The sequence below is a fragment of the Callorhinus ursinus genome, unplaced genomic scaffold, assembly GCF_003265705.2.
Source record: "Callorhinus ursinus isolate GAN/ISIS: 27379988/994484 unplaced genomic scaffold, GSC_fseal_2.0 scaffold17, whole genome shotgun sequence".
Classification (NCBI taxonomy): domain Eukaryota; kingdom Metazoa; phylum Chordata; class Mammalia; order Carnivora; family Otariidae; genus Callorhinus; species Callorhinus ursinus.
Genome location: NW_027397079.1, coordinates 20,643,523 through 20,667,899, shown reverse-complemented (window position 1 = coordinate 20,667,899; position 24,377 = coordinate 20,643,523). Strand labels below are relative to the sequence as shown.

The 24,377-nt window shown below is 39.8% G+C and overlaps 2 protein-coding genes and 1 long non-coding RNA gene across 7 annotated transcripts in view; 1 reads left to right on the top strand and 2 right to left on the bottom strand.

Annotated features, from left to right (window-relative positions):
• The window catches only part of ASAH1 (N-acylsphingosine amidohydrolase 1), a 47,857-nt gene extending 28,084 nt beyond the window's left edge, over positions 1-19,773 (bottom strand). The window contains exon 1 of the mRNA XM_025886066.2: positions 19,457-19,773. Within this exon, the coding sequence (XP_025741851.1) occupies positions 19,457-19,534 (78 nt within the window). The 5' untranslated portion in view covers positions 19,535-19,773. The remainder of the gene's footprint in view (positions 1-19,456) is intronic.
• A 28-nt stretch (positions 19,774-19,801) lies between these two features.
• Positions 19,802-24,377, top strand: part of LOC112834537 (uncharacterized) — a 29,778-nt gene continuing 25,202 nt past the window's right edge. Inside the window, exons 1-2 of one of the 2 annotated variants that reach the window (XR_012381136.1) lie at positions 19,802-20,160; positions 23,802-23,988. This is a non-coding gene — a long non-coding RNA (uncharacterized lncRNA). The remainder of the gene's footprint in view (positions 20,161-23,801; positions 23,989-24,377) is intronic. The other variant, XR_003210944.2, reaches the window with a different exon arrangement.
• The window catches only part of FRG1 (FSHD region gene 1), a 40,207-nt gene continuing 36,291 nt past the window's right edge, over positions 20,462-24,377 (bottom strand). For 2 of the 4 annotated variants that reach the window (XM_073902354.1, XM_073902357.1), the window contains one exon: positions 23,788-23,882. In XM_073902354.1, the coding sequence (XP_073758455.1) occupies positions 23,813-23,882 (70 nt within the window). In that variant the 3' untranslated portion in view covers positions 23,788-23,812. Of the gene's footprint in view, positions 20,500-22,693; positions 23,216-23,787; positions 23,883-24,377 lie in introns of those variants that run through there. The other 2 variants (XM_073902355.1, XM_073902356.1) reach the window with 2 other exon arrangements.

Sequence of the window (24,377 nt, the reverse complement as noted above, 5' to 3'; positions counted from 1 at the left end):
TAAATAAATTCTGTGATGAGATATTCTTTTAAACTATCTTATTTTTCTGATCATTTTTTCCTACGGGTTGGGAATACTGTGCTGACTGCTGAATCGTTCAATGTTGATACATACCGCATTCCTTCAGCACAACGCTAGATGTGCTCTGTTACCTAATTAACTGCCAAGATAATCCATACTCCACTTTGCCTCGAGAGCATAACATCTGAAGTTCACTTTTTGTGTTCTGACCTGATAGGTTTGCACTGATAACTTTTTTTTTAAGGATTAAAATAATATGGTACGTTAAAATTGCACAACTATCACTTGAAATGTGCCAAGCGGTGGGGAAAAGCCACAAGCACCCTGCACACAGGCTCTGCTCAGCAGGTGCTCTAACGCGAGGCACCCACAGACGGTGGGCAAATACACAAGGGTGGCCACGTTCCAATACAACTCTGTGGATGGACACGGACATGTGCATTCCATGTAATTTTTACATGCCACAAAATATTAAATCTTCTTTTGATTTTTCCCTCCCAACTTTTAAAAAATGTCAACACCATTCTTCACTCGCAGATCTTACGAAAACAGGCAGTAGGCTGTCCTGGGCCTGTAGACTGAGGGGTGCCCGCCGCTGCTGGAAAGTACGAACACCCGAACAAGCTGTCCGGGTTCTTCCTAGATGACTTTTTCAGTTTCTTTAGAGGAAAACCCTTGGAGCTGCTGTGTATGTGTGAAACAGAGAGAGAGGAGAAAGAGATTGTGTGTGTTTCGTTTTCTGCCAAGTGATAATGCCATATGCAGTTTTGTATGCAGAGGTCAGGATGGGGTTATTTTCTGTTTACTGACCTGTCAGTTTAACTCTTCTTTCATCCTCATTTAATGTCCTTATAATACCCTCCAGAATAATTGCCACTCTGAGCCAGGAACCTCTTCACGGAGCTCCTTTCCTCTCAACAGCTGCTTCTACTTTTGTCTTATCAGTCAATACTCCGGCATCTACTACCTAACTACCAAAAATTAACTGAAAGTGCCTCAGAGACAGAGTCATTTAAAATCATATGCTCGGGGGGACTTTATTATACTAATAAAAGTATTCTGCAATATAACAGCACTAGGAAGGCAACATATATGATCATAGAAACCTGACTGTGTAAAAGTTTTAAGATTTCCGGTTACCTGTTTAAGAAAATCTAAATTGAAAACATATAGGTTGTGAAGTTATGCACAGGTTACCTCTGATAATTCAAGGCATACATAGAAGGGCAGTCAAGGGGTGCCAGGGTGGCTCCGTCGGTTAAGCGGCTGCCTTCTGCTCAGGTCATGATCTCAGGGTCCTGGGATCGAGCCCCACATGGGGCTCCCTACTCAGCAGAGTCTGCTTCTCCCTCTCCCCCTGCTTGTGCTCTCTCTCTCAAATGAATAAATAAAACCTTAAAAAAAAATAAAATCATATGCTCATGGACTTATGTAGTATTTGGCAGCACTTAGTTGTCTTAGTTTCCTATGACTGCTGTAACAAATTACCACGAACATAATGGCTTAAAACAACACAAATTTATTATGTTATAGCTCTGGAGGTCAGAATCTAAAGTGGGTCTGCAGGACTGTGTTCCCTCTGGGGCTCTAAGGCAGAATCTGTTTCCCTGACTTTTCCAGTTTCTAGAGGTTGCCTACATTCTTTGGCTTGTGGCCCCTTCCTCCATCCTCAAAGCCAGGAGCACAGCATCTTTTCTCTTCTCTAACTTCCTGCCTCCTTCTTACAGGGATCTCTGTGATTATATTGGGCTCCTCTGGGTAATCCAGTATAATGTCCCCACTTCAAGCTCCTTTACTAAATCGCATCTGCAAAAAAAGTCCCCTTTGCCACAAAAAGAATATATTCACAGCTTCTCAGGATTAGGACATGGGCATCTTTGGGAAGCTATTACTCATCCTACAACACTATCCATACAAAAAGACACTGCTGAGGATGAACTATGTAAAATCTCATTGCAGATCAGGAATAACATAAACATTTGCTATCAATTTGGAACACTAATCCTGAATCCCAATAAGCAAAATCCCAATTTCCATAAGAAATCAATTCTTCTCATTAGACCTATATTACAAAAAAAAGTATTAACTTGTTAATTTACTTTCATCAATAAAAATTTTTGGAAATATATGTTATACATATATAATGCCTACATAATATCCTTGATTTGCCTCTTAGCCCACAATGCCTAAAAGATATACTATCTAGCCCTGTACAAAAAAGGTGAATGACTCCTGCCTGAGAGTAAAGGCCTCCTAGTCTAATATTTGGGCACAAAGAAAACAAATGAAAAAGAACCTAACTGAAAAATATTCAATAATTTAAGGAACAGAAAAAAAAATAAGATAATGATCAGTTTCAACACTCCTGATTATTCTACTAGTAACCTCAAGAAAAATTCAATATGTTATACCTGTAAAACAAGAACAAGATGGTATGGCAAAAAGGTAAACCAAATAATTAAAAACATAACTGCTGAAATAAAAAGATAGAAAAGTAAAGGTAAGAAAATCTGTCTTAAAGAAAATTATATAGAAAACACAAGAAAGCTATTTATCCAAAGGATATAAACATAGTGATTTGAAGGGGCACCTGCACCCCAATGTTTATAGCAGCAATGTCCACAGTAGCCAAGATATGCAAAGAGCCCAGATGTCCACTGATAGATGAATGGATAAAGAAGATGTGGCGTATATACAAAATGGAATATTACTCAGCCACCAAAAAGAATGAACTCTTGCCATTTGCAATGATGTGGATGGAACTAGAGGGTATTATGCTAAACAAGATAGTCAGAGAAAGATAAATACCATAATGATTTCTCTCATATGTGGAATTTAAAAAACAAAACAGACACAGGGGAAGGGAAGGGAAAATAAAATGAAAATTGAAAGGGAGACAAACCATAAAAGATGCTGAACTCTAGGAAACAAACTGAGGGTTGCTGGAGGGGTGCTGGGTGAGGGGAAGGGATAATTGGGTGATGGGCATTAAGGAAGGCACTTGATGTAATGAACACTGGGTGTTATAGGCAACTGATGAATCACTAAATTCTCCCTCTGAAACTAATAATACAATACATATTAACTAAATTGAATTTAAATACAGAAAAAAAAGAAACAAAGGAAAAATAAAATAATAAGCCACAGGAGAAAAAAAATAGAAATGTTTATAAAATCAATACCTGGGGTCCAACATCTGACTAATAGGATTTCCAGAAAGAGAAAGCACAGAAAATAATGGAGAGGAAATTATGAAAGAAATAATATAAGAAATTTTGCTAGAGCTGAATGGAGATGTGTTTTAAAATGGAAAGGCCTACTGATTACTCAAAAAAAAAAAAAAACTGAAAAAAAAAAAGAGCTTCCAGTGAGACACATTACTGTGCTATTTCAGACATAAAGAATAAAGACAAAAAACATAAAAGCTTCTAGCACTGGGCAGAGGAGGGGGTCCTACAAAAGAATAAGAATTACACACCCATCAGACTTCTCAACAGCTACAGGAATGCTAAAAGAGAGTGACACCATCATTTCCTTGGCAGGAAATTAACTTCAAACTAGAATTTTATAACGGGTCAAGGCACTCATCAATTTTGGGATTTAAATGAAGTCTTCAATTATAAGTCATGGTAAGGACACAGAAAGTGTACCTCCCACACATTATTTCTTAACAAGTTACTTCAAGATATATTCTACCAAAACAAAGGAGTAAACCAAGTAAAAGACAGAACAGGATCCCAAAAGAATGGCTCCAACATACATGGTAAAGGGAACCCTTAGAAATTACACTCCCAGGGCACCTGGGTGGCTCAGTCGGTTAAGCATCTGCCTTCAGCTCAGGTCATGGTCCCGGGGTCCTGGGAGTGAGCCCCGCATCGGGCTCCCTGTTCCGCGGGGAGCCTGCTTCTCCCTCTCCCTCTGCCTGCCTGCTCTGCCTACTTGTGCTCTCTGTCAAACAAATAAAATCTTAAAAAAAAAAAAAGAAAGAAATTACACTCCCAACAGACACGAAGAAACAGGTGTCCTAAAAAGGGGGACTCCATAGAATAAACTATATGGATGAAGGGCTGGAAGAACTTGAGGCTACAAGAGAAGCACAGACTTTATGAACAAAAGAAAAACAACTAGAAACTACAGGAAGAAACTGCAGTATCAGAAAAGTATGGTACAAATAAAAACAAACTGGTCCCAGCTAGATTAGGAATTAAATAGGTTTTTAAGAATGGACACAATAAATAGAGAATAAATCAGAGGTTGAATAATATACAGAATATAAGTAGAATGGGGGCACCTGGGTGGCTCAGTTGGTTAAGGACCCAACTCTTGATTTCAGCTGAGGTCATGACTCGGGGTCAGGAGATCGAGCCCTGCATAGGGCTCTGCACTCTGTGTGGAGTCTGCTTAAGATTCTCTTTCTACCTCTCCCTCTCTTCACCCGCTGCTCGCTCACTCTCTCTCTCTCAAAAAAAAAATACAGTTAGGATGGCATAGGTTTGGTTTCTTCTTCTAATGACAAAAAAAAAAAAAAATGAAAAGAAAGCAATTAGAAACTCTTAAGGAAAAAAATCTGTACAAGAATGCCATGATATAAACATGAAGCAAACTAAAATGTGTCATGAATATGAATATGTCGTAGAAAACATATTTGAATATTCTTTCAGTGTCATTAGAGTTGTGGCTTTAGAATTATAAAGAAGGAAATACAGTCAGCACACTGAGCAATAACCATTACAAGTCATACTTCCTTAAACATTGTTTACTGTTTCCATTTTTTAAAAAGAGATAAACAGACAAAGCATGAATGACTCAATTATAATTATGTTATTGATGTTAACTATGCAAAAGTATACAGAAATGAAGAAGAGAAGGGAGAAAAAAGAGGGATGAGTCACGGATGTCCACGTGCACCACTTCAATACTGTGCTAGAGTATCTGGCCAGAGCAATTAGGCAAGAAAACAGAAAGGATCCAAACTGGAAAAGAAGTAAAACTGTCACATTTTCAGATGATATAATCAATCTCTCTCTCTCTCTATATATATATATACATCAAACCCCTAACAAATCCACTAAAAACTTTTAAAAACTAATAAATGAATTCAGCAAGTTTGCAGAATATAAGATCAATGTACAAAATCAATTCCATACAGTTGCAATAAACAAACAAAATGAAATTAAGAAAACAGTTATACTTAAAATAGCATCAAAGAGAATATGATACTTAGTAATAAATTTAACCAAAGAGTGCAAGACTTGTACACTGGAAATTATAAGACGTTGTAAAAAGAAATTAAAGACATAAATAAATGGAAGACATACATGTTCATAGGCCAGAAGGCTTAATATTGTTAAGATAGCAATACTCACTAAACTAACCCACAGGTTTGATGCAATACCTATTTAAATCCCATCTGGCTTCTTTGCAGAAAGACAAGTGACCCTAAAATTCATATGGCAATTCAAGGAACACATAATAGCCAGAACGGTCTTGAAAAAGACCAACAAAGTTGGAAGACTGACACCTCCTAATTTGAAACTTACTATAAAAGCAACAGTAAGCAAGACTTTGCAGTATCAACATAAAGACAAATCAATGGAATAGAATTGAGAGTCCAAGAAATAAACCCTCACATTTATGCAAACTGAAAGTTTGATATGTTTGATAAGAGGCTGTATCTACAATATATAAATAACTTAAAGTTCAATAAGAAAAAGACAACTTAATTAAAAAATAGGCAAAGGATTTGAATAGACATTTCTCCAAAGAAGATGTAAGTCAATAAACATTTGAAAAGATGCCAAATGTCATTTGCCAACAGGGAAATGCAAATCAAAACCACAAGGAGATACCACCATCACAGTAACTAAGATGGCAATAATAATAATAATAATAATAATAATAAAATAAGTGTTAGCATGGATGTGGAGAAACTGGAACCTTCATTCAATGTTGGTGGAAATGTAAAATAGTGCAGCTGCTTTGGAAAACCGGCCCTCTTTCAGTTAAACACATAGTTATCATGTGACCCCACAATTCTGCTCCTAGGTATAAACTGAAAAGATATGAAAACATGTGTCCACACAAAAAAATCTACACAAATACAAAACTTCATAGCATTATTACTCACAATACCAAAAGTGGAAACAACCCAAATGTCCATTAACTGATGAATGGATGATCAAAATGTGGTATAGCCATACAATGGAAATTATTCAATAATAAACAGAAATGAAGTATTGCTACATGCTACAGTGTGGATGAACCTTGAAAACACTATGCTAAGTAAAGGAAGCCAATCACAAAGAACCACATATTTTATGACTCCCTTTATATAAAACGTCCAGAAAGGACAAATCCACAGAGACAGAAAGTATACAAGTGATTACCGAGGGCTGAGGGGTAGGTTTCAGGTTTAGGGCTAAGTGATAAGAAGTTTCTTCTGGGGATGATGAAAGTGTTCTAAAATTGGAGAAATGGTTGCACAACTCTGTGAATATACTGAAGTCATTAAACTGTATAGTTTTAGGGGGTGAATTGTATATTAGTTATATCTCAAAACCGTTAAAAAAAAATGCAGGAAAAATGGTCCAAAGAAGCTAAATTTTTATCCATCATTGCAGTATTAGAGTAGACAATGCCTAAAGTTGACTGAGACAAATTAAGCATAAACATATCAAAGTAATATTCATAAAAATAACCAGGAGTGAATAAAAACTTCTAGCCCCCAATATGGCATGAGCACCAATTAATTAAAACAGACTGAGCTGTAAACAACTAGTATGATAGTAAACACACATTCTGCCTATCACCTGAGTACAAACAGTTAAAAGTATTCACTTCTAGGAAAGGGTAATGGGGGTAGAAAGAATGAAGAAGGAAACTTGATTTTCATCATAAACCTATCATTTGATTTTCTTTAACTATGTACACTTCGATACAAACTTGAAAATATTAAATTTAAAAAATTGCATAATTTCATTTACATGGGAGATTTTTTTTTTAAAGATTTCATTTATTTATTCATGAGAGACAGAGAGAGAGAGGCAGAGGGAGAAGCAGGCTCCCAAGGAGCAGGGAGCCCGATGCGGGACTCGATCCCAGGAGCCTGGGATCATGACCTTAGCCGAAGGCAGATGCTTAACCATCTGAGCCACCCAGGCGTGGGAGATTTTCAAGGAATGATTCTCTGACATTATATTTAAGTGTCTGAAATTGTCATTATCTAAAATTATTTTAAAATAACAACACACAGAGCAAGGACAGGAAGATGGTGGCAGAGTGGGAGGCCCCTAGGCTCCCCATATCCCATGAATACAACTAGATAACTACCAATTCATCCTATATACCTCAGAAATTGACCTGACAACTGGTAGAACAAACTCCACAACTAAAGGTAGAAAAGAGGCCACAGTGAAGAAGGTAGGAAGTGCAGAGATGTGATATAGGAGAGAAACAGATCATGACTGCTGCAGTGGGGAGGGAGGCAGGGTCTCAGAGAAGGTAAGAGACAGACTAGCACACGGGGAGTACAAGGGAAAATGAAACCCCCGTAGCAACTGCTGTGGAAAGTGAGAGGGGTCAAATTTCATAATTTCTGGAAACTAATGGGGCTTAAAGCCTGGAGTTTTAAAGATCAGAGGGGTTGGCTGGAATAGAGTCCAGAGAGCATTGTGTAGCTCTTGGAGAGAAGGCAGGCAAACAATCCACACAGTGTGTGGAAACAGCGATCTGAAGAGCACCTGGGGCCATGGTAAGGAGGTTATTTGCTCATCTCTAAGCACGTCCCAGAGAGACAGCATTCACGAAGAGACCACTGCAGGAACAAAGAAACTGGCTGGCCATTTCCACGCCCATCAACATAAGCACAGGGCCACCTTCAGGAACCAGCCCTGTACCCACACTCATTACTTAACATGCTTAGACCAAGTGGAACATACCACCCGCCCCCCCCACCCCCCCAGTCACACCTGCCTCAGTCCCAGCACAGCAGTTCCCTTCCCCCAGAAGACTGGCTCAAACTCCTGCTCACACTGAGTATCCGGACATGGGAGTTTTGTAGAGCTTCTGTTCCAGCTGCAGTGGCAACAGTCTCATTTCACAAAGAGACCAGAGCACACCTAGTTAAAATGCACTACAATTAGGCCAGAAATCAAACCATGCCCACAACAGGCAAAGAGACCTCTGCAGACAAGTGGCCTGACAGATAAAGTGTCCAGGACACAACAGCAGAACACAAGCAACAAACGGTGGAGACACTCCCAAAAGCACCAGGCTCTGGGAGAACAAGGGACACCATATGGCAGGGCACTACAGGACCTCTTCTTCATAAGGCCATTTTCCTCAAGAACAGGAGATGCTGACTTTCCCAACACACAGAAGCAGGCACAGAGACTTGGACAAAATGAGTAGACAGAGAAACTTATCCCAAATGAAAGAATAGGACAAGGCTACAGCCAGAGATCTAAGCTGAACACATATAAGTAACATGCTTGATAGAGAATTTAAAGTAACAATCATAAGGATACCCACTGGAATTGAGAAAGGAGTGGAAGACTTGAATGAGACCCTTAACACACACATAAGGAATAACACAGCAGAGATAAAGGGTACAATAACTGAAGTGAAATGATTAACATTGATGAAATGAACATCAGGATGGAAGAAGCAGAGGAATGAATTTAGTAATCTAGAAGACAGAGGAATGGAAAATAATCAAGATGAACAAAAGAGAGACAAAATATGCAATACGAGAAAAGATTTAGGGAACTCAGTGACTCCATCAAGTGTAATAATATTTATATTAAAGGACTTCCAAAAGAAGGAGAGAGAGAAAAGGGGATAGAAAATTTATTTGAAGAAATAATAGCTGAAAACTTCCCTAATCTGGGGAAGAACAGATATCCAGATCCAGAAGGCACAAAGAACTCCCATCAAAATCAAGGAAAGCAGACCCACATCAGGACATATTGTAATTAAATTGGCAAAATACAGCGATAAGGAAAAAAAGTTAAAAACACGAAGACAAAAGAAGGCAATAACTTACAAAGGAAAACCCATAAGGCCAGCAGGAGATTTTTCAGCAGAAACTTTCCAAGCCAGAAGAAAGTGGCATGATATACATTCAAAGCACTGAATGGGAAAAATCAGCAACCAAGAATACTGTCTCCAGCAAGCCTATCAATCAGAATAGGAGAGAGAAAAAATTTCCCAAACAAAAACTAAAGGAGATTGTGACCGTTAAACCAGCTCTGCAAGAAATATTAGAGGAGACTCTTAGAGAAGAAAGGAGAGACCAAAAGTGACAGTATAAAGGTACGAAACATAAAAGCAATAAAAACGAATATTTCTGTAAAAAATCAGTCAAGGAACTCACAAAATAAAAGGATAAAAGATTTAATAACATATGCCTAAAACATGGGGAGGAGAGGAGTAATGAATGAATTCAAACTTAAAGGACCATCCATTTAATACAGACTGCCATATGCAAAGTAGGTTATATATAAACCTAATGGGAATTATATATTAAAAACCACTAATAAACATGCAAAGAATAAAGAGAAAGAAATCCAAATATATCACTAAAGAAAATCAGCAAACCATGAAAGAGAGAAATACAAGAAAGGATTAGAGAAAAGCTTGAGAAACAAGCATAAAACAAATAATAAAATGACAATATGTATCTATCAATAATTACTTTGAATGTATATAGATTAAATACTTCAATCAAAAGACATAGGGTAGCAGAATGAATTAAAAAAAAAAATCAGGACTTCATCTATACACTGCCTATAAGAGACTCATTTTAGACATAAAGACACCTGCAGATTGAAAGTCAGGGAATGGACAAATATCTATCATGCAAATGGATGTCAAAAGAAAGCCAGAGTAGCAATACTCATATCAGACAAACTAGAGTTTAAAAGAAAGACTAACAAGAGACAAAGAAGGACACTATATAATCATGAAGGGGACAATCCAAAAAGAAGACATAACAACTGTACATATTTATGTACCCAAATACATAAAACAGCTAATAACAAACACAAAGGAACTAATATAATAATACAATAATGGTAGGGGACTTTAACACCCCACTTACTTCAATGGACAGATCATCTAAACAGAAAATCAACAAGTAAACAGTAGCTTTGAATGACATGCTGGAACAGATGGATTTAACAGATATAGTCAGAACATTCCATCCTAAAACAGCAGAATACACATTTTCAAGTGCACATGGAACACTTTCCAGAACAGATCACATATCAGTCCATTAAACAAGCCTCAACAAATTCAAGAAGACCAAAGTCATACCATGCACCTTTTCTGACCACAATGCTATGAAACTAGTAGTCAATTACAAGAAAAATCTGCAAAAAGCACAAATACACGGAGGTTAAATATCATGCTATTAAAAAATGAATGGGTCAACCATGAAATAAAAGAGAAAATAAAAAAGTACATGGAAACAAATGAAAATGAAAACAAGTGGTCCAAAACCTTTGGAATGCAGCAAAAGCAGTTCTAAGAGGAAAGTTTATAGTAATACAGACCTACCTCAAGAAGCAAGAAAAATCTCAAATAAATAACCTAACAACCTAACCTTATACCTGAAGGAGCTAGAAAAAGAACAACAAACAAAACCCAAAACCAGCAGAAGGAAGGAAATAATAAAGATTACAGCATATATAAATGATATAAAAACTAAAAACAAACAAAAAACCCAACATATCCATGAAATCAGGAGCTGGTTCTTTGAAAAAAAAAAAATCAATAAAATTGATAAACCTCTAACCAGACTTATCAAGAAAAAAAGAGAAAGAACTCAGATAAATAAAATCACAATGAGATAGGAGAAATAACAACACACCACAAAAATACAAACAATTATAGAAGAATATTGTGAAAAACTATATGCCAACAAATTGGATAACCTAGAAGAAATGGATACATTCCTAGAAACATAAACTACCAAAACTGAAGCAGGAGGAAATACAAAATTTGAACAGATAATAAGCAGCAAAGAAACTGAGTCAGTAATAAAAAAACTCCAAACAAACAAAAATCCAGGATCAGATGGCTTCACAGGGAATTCTACCAAACATTTAAAGAAGCATTACTACCTATTCTCAAACTATTCTAAAAAGTAGAAGAGGAAGGAAAACTTCCAAATTCATTCTATGATGCCAGCATTACCCTGATAATCAAAACCAGATAAACCACCACAAAAAAGGAGAACTCCAGGCCAATATTTGCAATGAATACAGATGTCAAAAATCTTCAACAAAATACTAGATCTAACAATTCATTAAAAAAAAATCACTCACCCCGATCAAGTAGAATTTATTCCTGGGTTTCAGGAGTGATTCAATATTCACAAATCAATCAACATGATACATCACATCAGTAAGAGAAAGGATAAGAGCCATATGATCTTTTTAATAGACACCAAAAAAAGCCCATGACAAAGTATAACATCCATTCACGATAAAAACCCTCAACAAAGTAGGTTCAGATGGAACATACCTTAGCATTATAAAGTCCATCTATGAAAAACCCACAACTAGCACCATCCTTGAAGGGCAAAAACTCAAGAGTTTTCCGGCTAAGGTCAGGAATGGGACAAGGATTTCCACTCTCACCACATTTATTCAACATACTACTGGAAGTTCTAGCCATAAATGTCAGACAACAAAAGGTAAAATTAAAGGCAACCAAATTGGTAAGGAAAAAGAAAAACTTTCAGATGATATGATACTATATAGAAGAAACCCAAAAGACTCCAGCAAAAAAACTGCTAGAACTGATCAACAAATTCAGTAAAGTTGCAGGATATAAAATCAATCTACAGAAATCTGTTGCACTTGTATACACCAATAATGAAGGAGCAGAAAGAGAAATTAGGAAAAAAAACTCCCATTTATACTGCACCCCAAATAAGAAGATACCTAGGAATACACCTAACCAAAGAGGGAAAACTAACCTGTACTCTGAAAACTATAAAACACTGATGAAAGAAATTGAAGATGACACAAAAAAATGGAAAGACATTCCATTCTCATGGATTGGAGGAAGAAATACTTTTAAAATAACTATACTGCCCGAAGCAACCTATACATTTTATGCAATCCCTATCAAAATACCAACAGCATTTTTCACAGATCTAGAACAAAGAGTTCTAAAATTTATATGGAACCACAAAAAACCCTGAATAGCCAAAGCCACCATGAAAAAGAAAAGCAGAGCTGGAGGTACTTCAAGTTATATTGCAAAGGTGTAGCGATCAAAACATTATGATACTGACACAAAAAACCACACATCGATCAATGGAAAAGAATAGAAAACCCAAAATTAAACGCACAACTGTATGGTCAATTAATCTTTGATAAAGCAGGAAAGAATATCCAATGGGGAAAAAAACACAATCTCTTCAACAAATGGTGTTGGGAAGACTGGAGAGCAACATGCAAAAGAATGAAACTGGACCACTTTCTTATACCATACACAAAAACAAATTCAAGACAGATTAAAGACCTAAGTGTGATACATGAAACTGTAAAAATCCTAGAAGAGAGCACAGGCAGTAACTTCTTTGACATTGGCTGAAGCAACTTTTTTCTACATATGTCTCCTGAGGCAAGGGAAACAAAATCTTGACATTTGCAACCACATGGAATTACTATGCTAAGTGAAATAAGTCAGAGAAAGACAAATACCATATGATTTCACTCATATGTGGAATTTAAGAAACAAAACAAAAGAGCAAAGCGGGGAAAAGAGAGTCAAATCAAGAAACAGACTCTTAATTATAGAGAACTGATGGTTATCAGAGGGGAGGGCGTGGATTAAGGAGTGCACTTGTCCTGATGAGCACTGGGTGATGAATGAAAGTGTTAAATCACTATATTGTACAGCTGAAATTAATATTACATTGTAAGTTAAGTAGCTGGAATTAAAAACAACAACAAGGGGCACCTGGGTGGCTCACTCAGTTAAGCATCTGACTCTTGGTTTCAGCTGACGTCATGGTCTCAGTGACGTGGGACGGAGCCCCACGTTGGGCTCCGTGTTCAAGCATGGAGTCTCCTTGAGAGTCCCTCCTCTTCCTCTGCCCCTTCCCCACTCTTGTGAGCGCACGCTCTCTCTCTCAAATAAATAAAATCTTTTTAAAAAATGACAACAACATATAAAGGCGATGGAGGGCACAGTCTTGTTTAGCAAAGTTAGAAATGGACACTAAAAAGTAGCACTTTCCTTAAGAAAGTCTTAAGTTGCAACTATGAATTTTCCATAGACATCATTTAATAAGAGCAATTATTAACTTTAGAAATGCAACTCTTACTGCATTCTAACTTATCCACTATACAATTCTTCTAAATATCAGAACTTTTGGTTAGTTTAGAATGTGATTTTATTCATAAAAATCAGTTTATGTCCTTTTCCTGAATTTCAAGTTATCAAGGAACTTTAGGCTCATGTTTAGGATGCAAGGCCCACCACCATCACTGATTGAAGGTTACACAGCTGGTGATAGAACCAGTCTCTGCTTCCTCCCCCTGCTCTCTCTCACATGGTTTCCCACAGAGATAGCAATAAAACCAACGGCTCAATTTAATTCCTAATAAGGAACAATCTGCATTTCCTTCAGGGCTTTTGATGATCACTAGAATCAACTCAGCAAGGAGTGCAATGCAATAACGCTCACCTGTCCCTAATAATTATATCTGCATGGCCTGGGTGCAAAAGCCAATATAAAAATCAAACAAAAAGGCATATTTCTTACGAGACAATGTGAGAGACGTTAAAAGTGCTCTGTCAAGTCTTAGGAGAGAATTCCACCTGCCCTAGAAGGGAGAGCAGCCTCGCCATCATATATGTGGGAGTCAGAGGCCAATAAGATTGTGCTCTGATAATCCTGGCAGCAACAAACATAAACACCATGTACAGGGGCGCCTGGGTGGCTCAGTCATTAAGCGTCTGCCTTCGGCTCAGATCATGATCCCGGTGTCCTCGGATCGAGCTCTCTGCTCGGCGGGAAGCCTGCTTCTCCCTCTCCCGTTCTCCCTGCTTGTGTTCCCTCTCTCGCTGTCTCTCTCTTTGTCAAATAAATAAATAAGTAAATCTTTAAAAATAAATAAATAATAAACACCATGTACAGACAGGACATCTACCTAGAATCTGGCTGAAAGAGGAAAGGGTAAATGTGACTGCATTTTTTTTAAAAGTAGCAGTGTAAGACCAGGGTGTTTCAGGTGCTCAGAAGGTATTAACACCAAAGTCATTCTATTTTTTTTTTTAAAGATTTTATTTATTTATTTGACAGAGAGACAGCGAGAGGGAACACAAGCAGGGGGAGTGGGAGAGGGAGAAGCAGGTTCCCCGTGGAGCAGGGAGCCCGATGTGGGGCTCAATCCCAGGACCCTGGATCATGACCCGAGCCAAAGGCAGATGCTTAACGACTGAGCCACCCAGGCGCCCCAACACCAAAGTCATTTTAAAGGGAGATGTTAGATTTGGGGGTAGAGTGGAGATAGTTGCATTCTCACCTTCAAGGGACTCTTCTACGAGGGAAGACAGCTTCAAAATCTATGTAGAGACTCGAAATGGAATTACAACAAGCTCATTTGTTGTTTAAAGTTTCTTACTATCTCCAAATTTAACTATACACAATTTAGTAATAGATAACCTTATCAAGACAGGTAAAAATTTAAATAGATGATAAGTAAAGATTATAAATAGATGATAGGTAGAGGTTTATACAGTTGGCTTGGCATATTGTGCTGCTCCATCACAGAGGGGGAAGAGCACAACCAACTTAGAATCTCAATCTCTCTCTCTCACTGGCTCTCTATCATTTCTGCTTCCTAGGACCAGAGGAAGTGGTGAAAATCTCTGTAAAATGTTTTGTAAACACTTTCTGGGTCAATAAATTCCCTAATTATTCTAGTCATTGATAGAACTTGAACCTCTTAAGAAATTAAGCAGTCTTATTTCCTCTCCATTCATTAAGAAAAATTGCAGAGCTACTGGACACACTTTATTTAGGAAAATAACATAGAAAGTGAAAATCCTTCCATTAGCAACTCAAATGCTCCATGCCTAAAAGAAATGACATAACTTATCCAACTCCTGGAAATATTTGTGTCCTGCATAGTCAGAACTTCCATGGTTATGCTTCTAAGACTGTACAAAAAGTTTGGAAAGCCCTTATGGCCTTGTCTTCTTCACAGTCAGAAAAAGGTAATGAAAGTAATCTGAAGAAGTTATATAGCCCACACCAGTATTCATACCATTGGAAAAGAAGTCAAACAATTCTAGCAAGGCAATTTTAGTTCTTTAATTCACCAACAATTATTTTCTAAATAAGATTTGTTTTTTAAAATGTTCTCTGTGTACAACAGAGCAAACATAGACCTATTGAGTAAGGCATGTTTCTTGCCTATATAACAAACTCAAATGGTCAAGCGAAGTTTGTTTTCTTTATTTTTTTTAAAGATTTTATTTATTTATTTGAGAGAGAGAGAGAGCACATGAGAGGGGGGAGGGTCAGAGGGAGAGGCAGACTCCCCACCGAACAGGGAGCCCGATGCGGGACTCGATCCCGGGACTCCAGGATCATGACCTGAGCTGAAGGCAGTCGCCTAAACAACCGAGCCACCCAGGCGCCCGAGCGAAGTTTGTTTTCTGACCTTTGATGGGATGGTACTCTATTAAACTAGGAATATTTAGGTGAAAGGAATGGGAATAAACCTTCCATGAGGGCTGGGACCTTTATATCTATCACTAAGTTGTTAGCAGCATCTAGAACATAATGTGGCACACAGTAGGCCTGCAATATCTGTTGACTGAGTGAACAGATTATATCTGTGTGTTCCTTCCTTTGGAGTACCAGGGGAAAGCAGATGCAGTACGATAATACTGGCCAGGCCAGAAGGGGTGTATGCGATTTTTGGAAACTTTGTAAAAGTCATTGCTAAAAGCTGATCTAGGAGCTATAATGTCAATGATATTATTACTGATATGAGAACCTGATGCATAAAAATAAGTTTGATTCAGCAATTAATTACTGAGCCATTATGTTTCATTTCCACACATTTTTCAGAATCTGCTCAGAGTTACCACTGACAACAGTCATCTCTCCCACTCTGCTGCTTCGCCTTCTCATCACTCCCCAGCCGTCAGCAACTGATTTTCTGCTCCCAGCACTGCTCAGGCCAAGGAGACCAATGACCTCCAACCACCAAGTATATAACAGACACCTGACATCTCAGAGGCATCCAACACAGAGAGAACCTGTCCCACTTTGCTTCTGCAAGGCTCGCTCCCACACTCCGGCTGTGGCTTTAAACTGTGCCATTTCTTCTCTACCTGCCACACACACCTGCAGGTACCCTAACCTTTGCCTCATCCTCTTCTCTTTCTAGGTCATTATCTGCTCAACGTTCACTCGCTCCAATGGCTTCAAGTAGTATGCCTGTGACTCCCACCTCCCTCCTCTGAGCTCCAGTCCCAAACGCCTCCTGGATATCCTGGTGCCCCTGAAATTCAACATGCCCAGAATAAAAACAATCTTCATTCTTCTACCCCGCAACTTCTCCCTTCTTGTGTTCCCTGGCACTGATGCCGCCATTGGGCCAACTGAGCACTCACCCAATCCTTCCTTCTGCTCCTTCTACCTCCTACTTTTCTCTAGAACCATCCACTTCTCTCCCTTTCCACTGCACCACCCTCCTGTCCATCACCCTGCACCCTGTTTTCTCCCCGAGGCTAGTCTCCTCAGAGCCACTCTTGCTCTCTTCCAATCCAAACTGATCTTTTTAAAGTGAAAACCCTTAACAAGGTCCACAGAGCCCTGGATGACACTGTCTTCATCTCCCTCTTCAGATATTTCTTATGCCACCCCCGCCAGCACTATCTCTTAGTAGGTCTTTTTTTTTCTTAGTAGGTCTTTTAATAAAATCAGTAACTAAGAATGACTCAGGAAGCCGTTAAAATATGCTACATTCTGAAAAGCCTCAAACACAAAACCCACAGACATTCCAAATCAAATGATTTTTGTTTGCAATTTAAAGCCAGTTCTCACTGTTCGCATTTATCAAAAGTAGTTTTGAAATATCTTTTGTTACTATGTGGATACGCACAGTTTATCATATGATTCAAAGTGAAAAACTGCTTACTCTTGTCAGAGAATGGAGTCATTATACTTCTGTGAGGTTCCAAAGGTCCTTTTCAGCCAGCTTTTTCCAGATTAGTAAAATATTAAGAAAAGCCCAGCACAAGAGAATCCAAATTTTTATTCTCCCATGTGGGGAGGTTAAAAAACAAACAAGACCCCACGTACATAAAACAACACTTTAACAACAAAAAATGAAAAGGCATCAAATCAGAATAACAACATTCTAAATTAATAATTTTGGTTTTATGCCCTCATTTTTCTCTTTCATTGAAGACTTGTGAACACAGCTTCCCAAACTGACACGAGTGGCTAGACTAGATTTTGACAACCACTATGCTAGATAGTAACTATTGGGGCGCGTGGGTGGCTCAGTCCTTAAGCGTCTGCCTTCGGCTCAGGTCATGATCCCAGGGTCCTGGGATCGAGCCCCACATCGGGCTCCCTGCTCGGCGGGAAGCCTGCTTCTCCCTCTCCCACTCCCCCTGCTGGTGTTCCCTCGCTCGCTGTGTCTCTCTCTCTCAAATAAATAAAATCTTTAAAAAAAAAAAAAAAAGAAAAACTATCTTGTTATTCTAAAGATAGCTTTTTAAAAACTCGTACTTGAAAAGATAAAGTATTGAGAAATTAAAAAAAAAAAGCATCCTCTGACATGTGAAACTGCTCGGAGGTTCACAATTAGACCCCAATATTATTACAAACTGGTATGACACTCACATCCAGGCCACTTCTGTTCTCATGTTGGATATAATCAATTTCACAGAATACCTACCTCAAGGTTACTCTGAGACATGATAAAATGAAACAAAGCAAGGCTACTTGATGATTCTGTTTAAGCACAAACAAGGGTATTGTGCAACCCACAAAATGCCAAACACCCCCTTCTCTTGCTAAATAAACGCTTCTTCTTTACCCAATCACAGAATTGCCCCACCTTCTAAAAGTATCCAGTGTAGAGCAACCCCCCTATTCCTTGGACCTACCCCCAAACACACAACCAAAGTGCAAATCATGAAAAAAGTTTTGCCAAATGCCCTTTTATTGAGAGGCCCCACAATTTCCGATGGTGTACATCCTTTCTCACTGCAAAGAGTAATAAACTCAATCTGTCCAACTTCAGGTGTGTTTTCTGGTGACCTTTGGCTGAAGGGCACTTATGGTATCAAAGTGTTAAATTCTTTTAAAATTCTCATAATCGCAACCACTTTACAGCATATTAATTCCCTACACACGCTAAAGCAAAATAATTTTATTTCTTCTTATACCCTTCTAATCCTTGTCTACATGTACACACTTTGTATTTTTCTGTTACTGAAATCACTGTACATACTATTTTATTCTGCTTTTATTTGCTTATATTCCATCAGTTTTAATGAATAATATCCCACCATGATTTTATTCTTAGGTCATTTCTCCTTAGGAAAAAAAAAAAAAAGGAAGAGAATGCGTATCTTGCTCCCACTATCGATACCCTACCTAAGCTATTAAGACCACCCTCATCTAATTTGCACCCAGATTCCTATTTATCTGATCTGTTGGCAAAGAAAAATGGAGTCTTACTGCTTTTAAAGAAGAGAAATACTAAAGCATGCTTCAGTAAACAGCAGTGTAACCTCTGGCTAGACATTTTCCCACTGAACCTACTTCCTTCTCTGGCTGGTCCCTCGCTGTCTCTTGCAGTTACCAAGTCTGGGTTCCTGTGACTTCCTTTTGGGGAAAGAGCCACGGGACAGGCGTTCCCATGACTCGGGGGTTAAGGCCACGGCCGCCACACCGGGGCCGCTCTGGGCTGGGACGCCGCGGCCTTTCCCAGGGACCTCAGGAGTCTAGGCTGCAGCTTCTCCTTCAGCACCCCGTCACCTGGCGGAGAATGCCAACGTCGGCAAGCAGTCCGTCGCTTAACTGAATTACGCACACAAGTCGACTGGGACTTTTTCTCTTAGCAGTTCAGGATGCGCGGGCCTGGAACTGGCACAACAAGCGCGATCACTCAAACTGGGGGTGTGCAAATCACAACCAGCACTGTACAGAGATTAGGATTTCCCCGAAAGGCTCTCTTGTCCCGGCTTGTACGGAGTCAAGCCGGCGCAGGGTTCACCAGCCCGCTCTGCACCCACACCCCGCACACTGTACCACAGACCCCCGGAGGGATGCTGCGCGGCCCCCGCGGTTCCTCGCGCCCCACCCGCCCAGCCACACCCGCCCCGGCGCCACCTCCGCACCGCACGCCCCTCTCCGCGCCCTCCCCTAGAGCTCACTCACCGGCGGCGCCTGCTGCGCCAACGCACAGGTAGCAGCCACGGTGAGGAGGACCAAGGTTACGCGACTCCGGCCCAGCATGGTCCCCGCCGCAAGGCCCCTCCGGAGAACGTGGGCAAAGGCGGCGATAAGCACCACCTGGCCGCGGAGCAGGCCGAGCCCGGCCGCCGCGAGACCAGCGACACCGGACCGCACCAAGAGAGACGGGGGGTGGGCAGCGCAGAAGAGACGGGGTAGGAAGGAGGGGACGGGGCTTTTCGGTGTTGCGGCAAGTATGGCAGCAAGAGGAAGCCTTCCAGGAAGGAGTGGGGAGCCCCCAGGAGAGGAATCGGCGCTCGCGTTAGGACTGTGATGTCGGCAGGCCCTCCCCTCTCCCCGTGGGCAGTGGTTGGGCCGAGCCTGAGCCCCGCCCCGGTGGGTGGGGCTCAAGCACTTTTCCCGGGGTCGAGCCGCCTGGACGAGCGCGCCCCCTCCAGAACCTCCTCCGCTGGCGGCTGCGGGCGACACGGGGCCGGGGGGTCTCGCTCCACTCTGGGCCTGGTGCCACCTGTGCAACGTCCCCAAACGGCCCAGGGCGAGGTGTGCATTCAGGCCACCCCGTGTCAAATGTCCACGAAACGGACCCAGCTCCCCCAAGAGTCTCAAAACACGGCGGCGTAGCACGCGAGCCCGGTCCATCTTTGCCCTCCGAGGAGAGCAGGCCTGAAGTGAGTGAGCTTGTTCGTCCAGACCGTGGAGTCACTGGAGGGGCTCAGGTGTTAGGGGCAGGGAGGGGTTGGCGGGAATCTAATCCCCAGGGACATTCTGAACCCCCGAATTACCCATTTAGGCTTTTACCGCAGAGCTGACAAGTCACAGAATTTAGGTTTCAGTTACTTGGACTTAGATACAGGTGGAATGACCAGGTAGAACTGCAAACTTTCCTTCACTGATGTATTCAGCCATTGAGCAACTCTGTGTTTTCATTTAACCCATGAACCTTTAGCTTGGCAGAACTGAGCTAAACCCTGGAGAAGGGTATGTATTCAGTGCTGTTTAGCTTGCACCTGAAAGACAAATAGATTTAATTGCTTGTCATTCATGCCTTACATGGTCAGGATCGCTCTGTTGGATGTTACTTAAAAGTCCAACAGGAAACCCCTCCGTCCAGATTGTACTTTCAGGTTGACTCTCTAGGATATCCGAACCAGCAGTTTTAATGCTTGATGAAACTTAGCGTACTATCACCATAATCTTCATTTATTTATTTTTTCTTGTGTGTTTGAAATTATAATTTTACCCATTTCTATTACTTCCTTATAAAAATCAATCTTTTTGCTGGAGATTGGGAAATGAAAATTTTATTGGGGGGTAGGTAACAATCTTCTTGTCAACCTTAAGATAGCCAGTTAATTTGCCAGCAAAATAAGTTTGTTTACAATAGCAGAGTAATTGCAATTTAGGACATTCAAACTGCCAAACCCTAGGCAAGTTGGGAGAACAAAAAGGAGGGGCTTGTTTTCAGAGAGTAAAGGGGTAAGTTGGAAGCTGTTTGGATCTGGAGTCCATTGGAGGAGAGCAGGAGTTCCCTTGTGGTGACTTCTTATTGGCTGAGTTGTTGCTGGGACAGTAGGAAATCTTCCTTTCTAGTACTGGGGCAGTAAAGTAAGCTACTTCCTATTGTGGAAGGTACAGGTAAAGCTTTTTCCTACTGGAGTCCGTAAAAGGTGGTAAGTGGTAGTGTGTGAGAAGTCCCTTTTCAGGGCTTCCTAACGCCATTTTAAATGGGATTTTCTTTGCTCATTTTCACCCTCTCTTTGAGGAAATTTGACTTTGAGACATCTCACATGATTAAAGTGGTTCCTGATTCAACAGGAAGCAAGCAGACCATAGAAATGTTCATTAATTCAAGAAATACGGTCAGCCTACAATGTACCATGCATTTCTTCACTGACTGGGGTTAAGCAGGCAACAAAAAAGACAGAAGGTCCTTCTCTCATGAGCCTTACAGTCTAGATGAGAAATGGACAATAAACACAATACATAAGAAAATTTATATAGAATGTTACAAGGTGAGAAATGTTGTAGAAAAAAGTGTAAGGGGGAATCAAGAGTGGGGAGAGCCACAATGTTAAATAAGATGGACAGGAGTGGCATTACTAAGAAAGTGAAGTCTGAGCAGAGGTTTGAGGCAGGTGAGGGAGCTCTCCTGGAGGATGTCTAAGGAAGTGTTCCAGGCAGAGGGAGCAGTTGGGACAAAGGTTTAAAAAAAGAGAGTGCCTGGCATGTTTGCCTATAGCAAGGAAGTCAGTGTAGGTAGAGCAGAAGTAAAAGAGGGAAGAGAAGTAGATGAAGTCCCAGGGGAAAGGGGAGTAAGGCAGATTACATAGGCCATTACCAGCCATTTTAAAGGGCTTCATTCTGTGAACATATTGAATTATCTTGGACCTTAAAATCAGTGTGCAGATGTAGAGGATTCCCATCTTTTAGTATATAAATAGCTATTTGGTTTGAAGATCATTCACTTTAAAATACTACTTAGGGCACTTTAAACATGTCACCAAACATATTTTTTTTCCCTATAAGAGGATGTCTGTTGGTGATTAAGTGGTCTAGCAAAATCATTCTTTATGCAGAAAAAAATTGTCATTTGGCATAATATTCTTAGGCACAATTTTCACATAATTTTGCATTCAACTTTCAAAGGCCTTTTATATACTGTTGTTTTCAAATTAAAAAATTTAAATCTACTTTTCCAAAATATACCATTTTATGCATTTTTTCTTACACATATATAATTTTTCCTACTCCATTCTTAAGTATTAGAAATGTACAGAAAGTCAAGGTGAAGCATTTGGTCATAGGAAACTTTGCCATGCTTTGTGGCATACTGACATATTCACAGAAAATGACATTTAAATGTACAAATAACCATGTTGGTGGGAAGGGTGATTGAAATACTATCTTCACAACAAGCATCAAGTTTAAGACTTGGATAACCTGTTTAGTATGCAAGACTCAGCATCAGTAATCAAACTGTTTATCAGAATAGCTGAAGTTCTTGGCAAGCTGTGGACCTTTTTAAATCTCCTACTAACATTCCTAGGTTTCTGAGGTGGAGCCTTGATTTAAAATCATTGCAATCTAAGCACCCCACCCTAAGTGAACTCTACTGCACCTAACACCACATTACTCAGAACAGGTATGGCTTGCTTTAATAAAAGTAAATATTCAAAAATTCAAGAAATATAATGTTTCAGTTCAAAAAATAAACCTTTTACTGGAAGCATTTACCAGTGAGTTGTTTAATTTTAAAAAGGGCTTACTTTAAAACATAATCTGAGATTCCAAACTTAGACTATTGTCCATCTTTTCAGGTAGGACTCTAGAGAATAAAAGATATGAAAAATGGGAAATCAGAGGTCATGCAAAATTGTTACACAATACTTTTCCTCCAGTAACTTTATCACACTATAAAGGATTTTACTTGCTTTATGTTTTACTCGTATATAGAAAAACATGTTAAATCATTACATTCAGCTCAAGGCATCCTGTTACACAACTACAAACTTAGAACTCACATTGAATATAATTGTCCTTTCTTAATGTCAAAGTAAAATAATTATCTTAGTTATCTTTCACTTGGCACTTACCTCTGTTTCTTTGTGAAATACTTTTGATGTCTTACTGAATCTCTGACACCTCAGGCACGTGTTTGAAGAGCCACTTTAAAAAAGTCCTTTTGTCCTACTTCCACTTCCTTTGATAAGACATGATTCTGACCTGAAAATTATTTAATTGAGCTCAAATCCAATAATCTCTAATTTTTTTGTTCTTATTTCATATTCTTATATAGTTCCCTTTTACCTAAGCCCTATTTAATGTTCCTGCCAGTTGTTTCTCCTAAGTTTGTGATAAATTCATGTATTCTCACAATACCTTTGAGCACTTACTCTTGGTGCTGGGTAACTGGTGAACAGGTGGCCATGCCTTCCCAGGGCTTTCAGCCTCGTGGTGGAGAAAAATGACGATGGAAGGGAAAAGGTAAATCAGATGGGTGTCTTGAAAGCTTTCAGTACATTTGGATTATTATTCCATACTCTCACCTCTGGTTTAATATTGTAGATGTTTCCCCAACCTCAGTTCCACTCTTCCAATATGCAGCAGCCCAATGATCTGGATGAGCCATATCCGTATCCTGATCTCTGGACGTGGGCCCTGGCTGGCCTAACCTTAAGGTTGCCCTATCCTTCTCGCCACAGTGCTTGGCTCCAACGTTAATCATTTAGACTCCTGAATCCAACAGGCCATTTTTTGAAGTTCAAGGTTTTGCTCTATGATTGAAGCAGTTGTCCTTATCTTCTAACAGGAAAAAGTTAGCTAGTAGTCCTCATTGCTACTGGCATTCATGCTGTGAACTTGAAGGGACCTGCCTAAGGAGGAGTAGATACTGTGGACAGCAAAGAGGAGAGATGGAAAGAAACTGGGTCATTATGACATTGTTAAGCTGCTAGATCCACCGTGGAGCCTGCACAACAGCTGGACTCTTCATTAATGTGAGCCACTCCTCCTCTTTATTATTTAAGCTAGTTCAAGATGGTTTGCTTACAAGTTGTGTCTAATACCATATTAAAACAGGTATCGCTACCTTCTCAAGAGCACAGGATTTACTGTAAAGCTGTAATGCTTAAGTTTCAAGGCCTTCACTTGCTCAGGCCTCTTCCAAACTTTCTACCTAATTTCACACTTGCAATTTTATATTCTTTTCCTTAAAGAGGACTATCCAAATTGTGGAAGCTTCAGGCTTCACAAAACCTGCATCTACCATCAGACGTTCTAGGGAGAAAACACCCACCTTTCTCTTTAATTCCTTCAATCCACATGTTCCTAGGAAAGGAATGCCTTACCTAATTGGTAAATAGCTGGAAGGGTCACTGCACACACG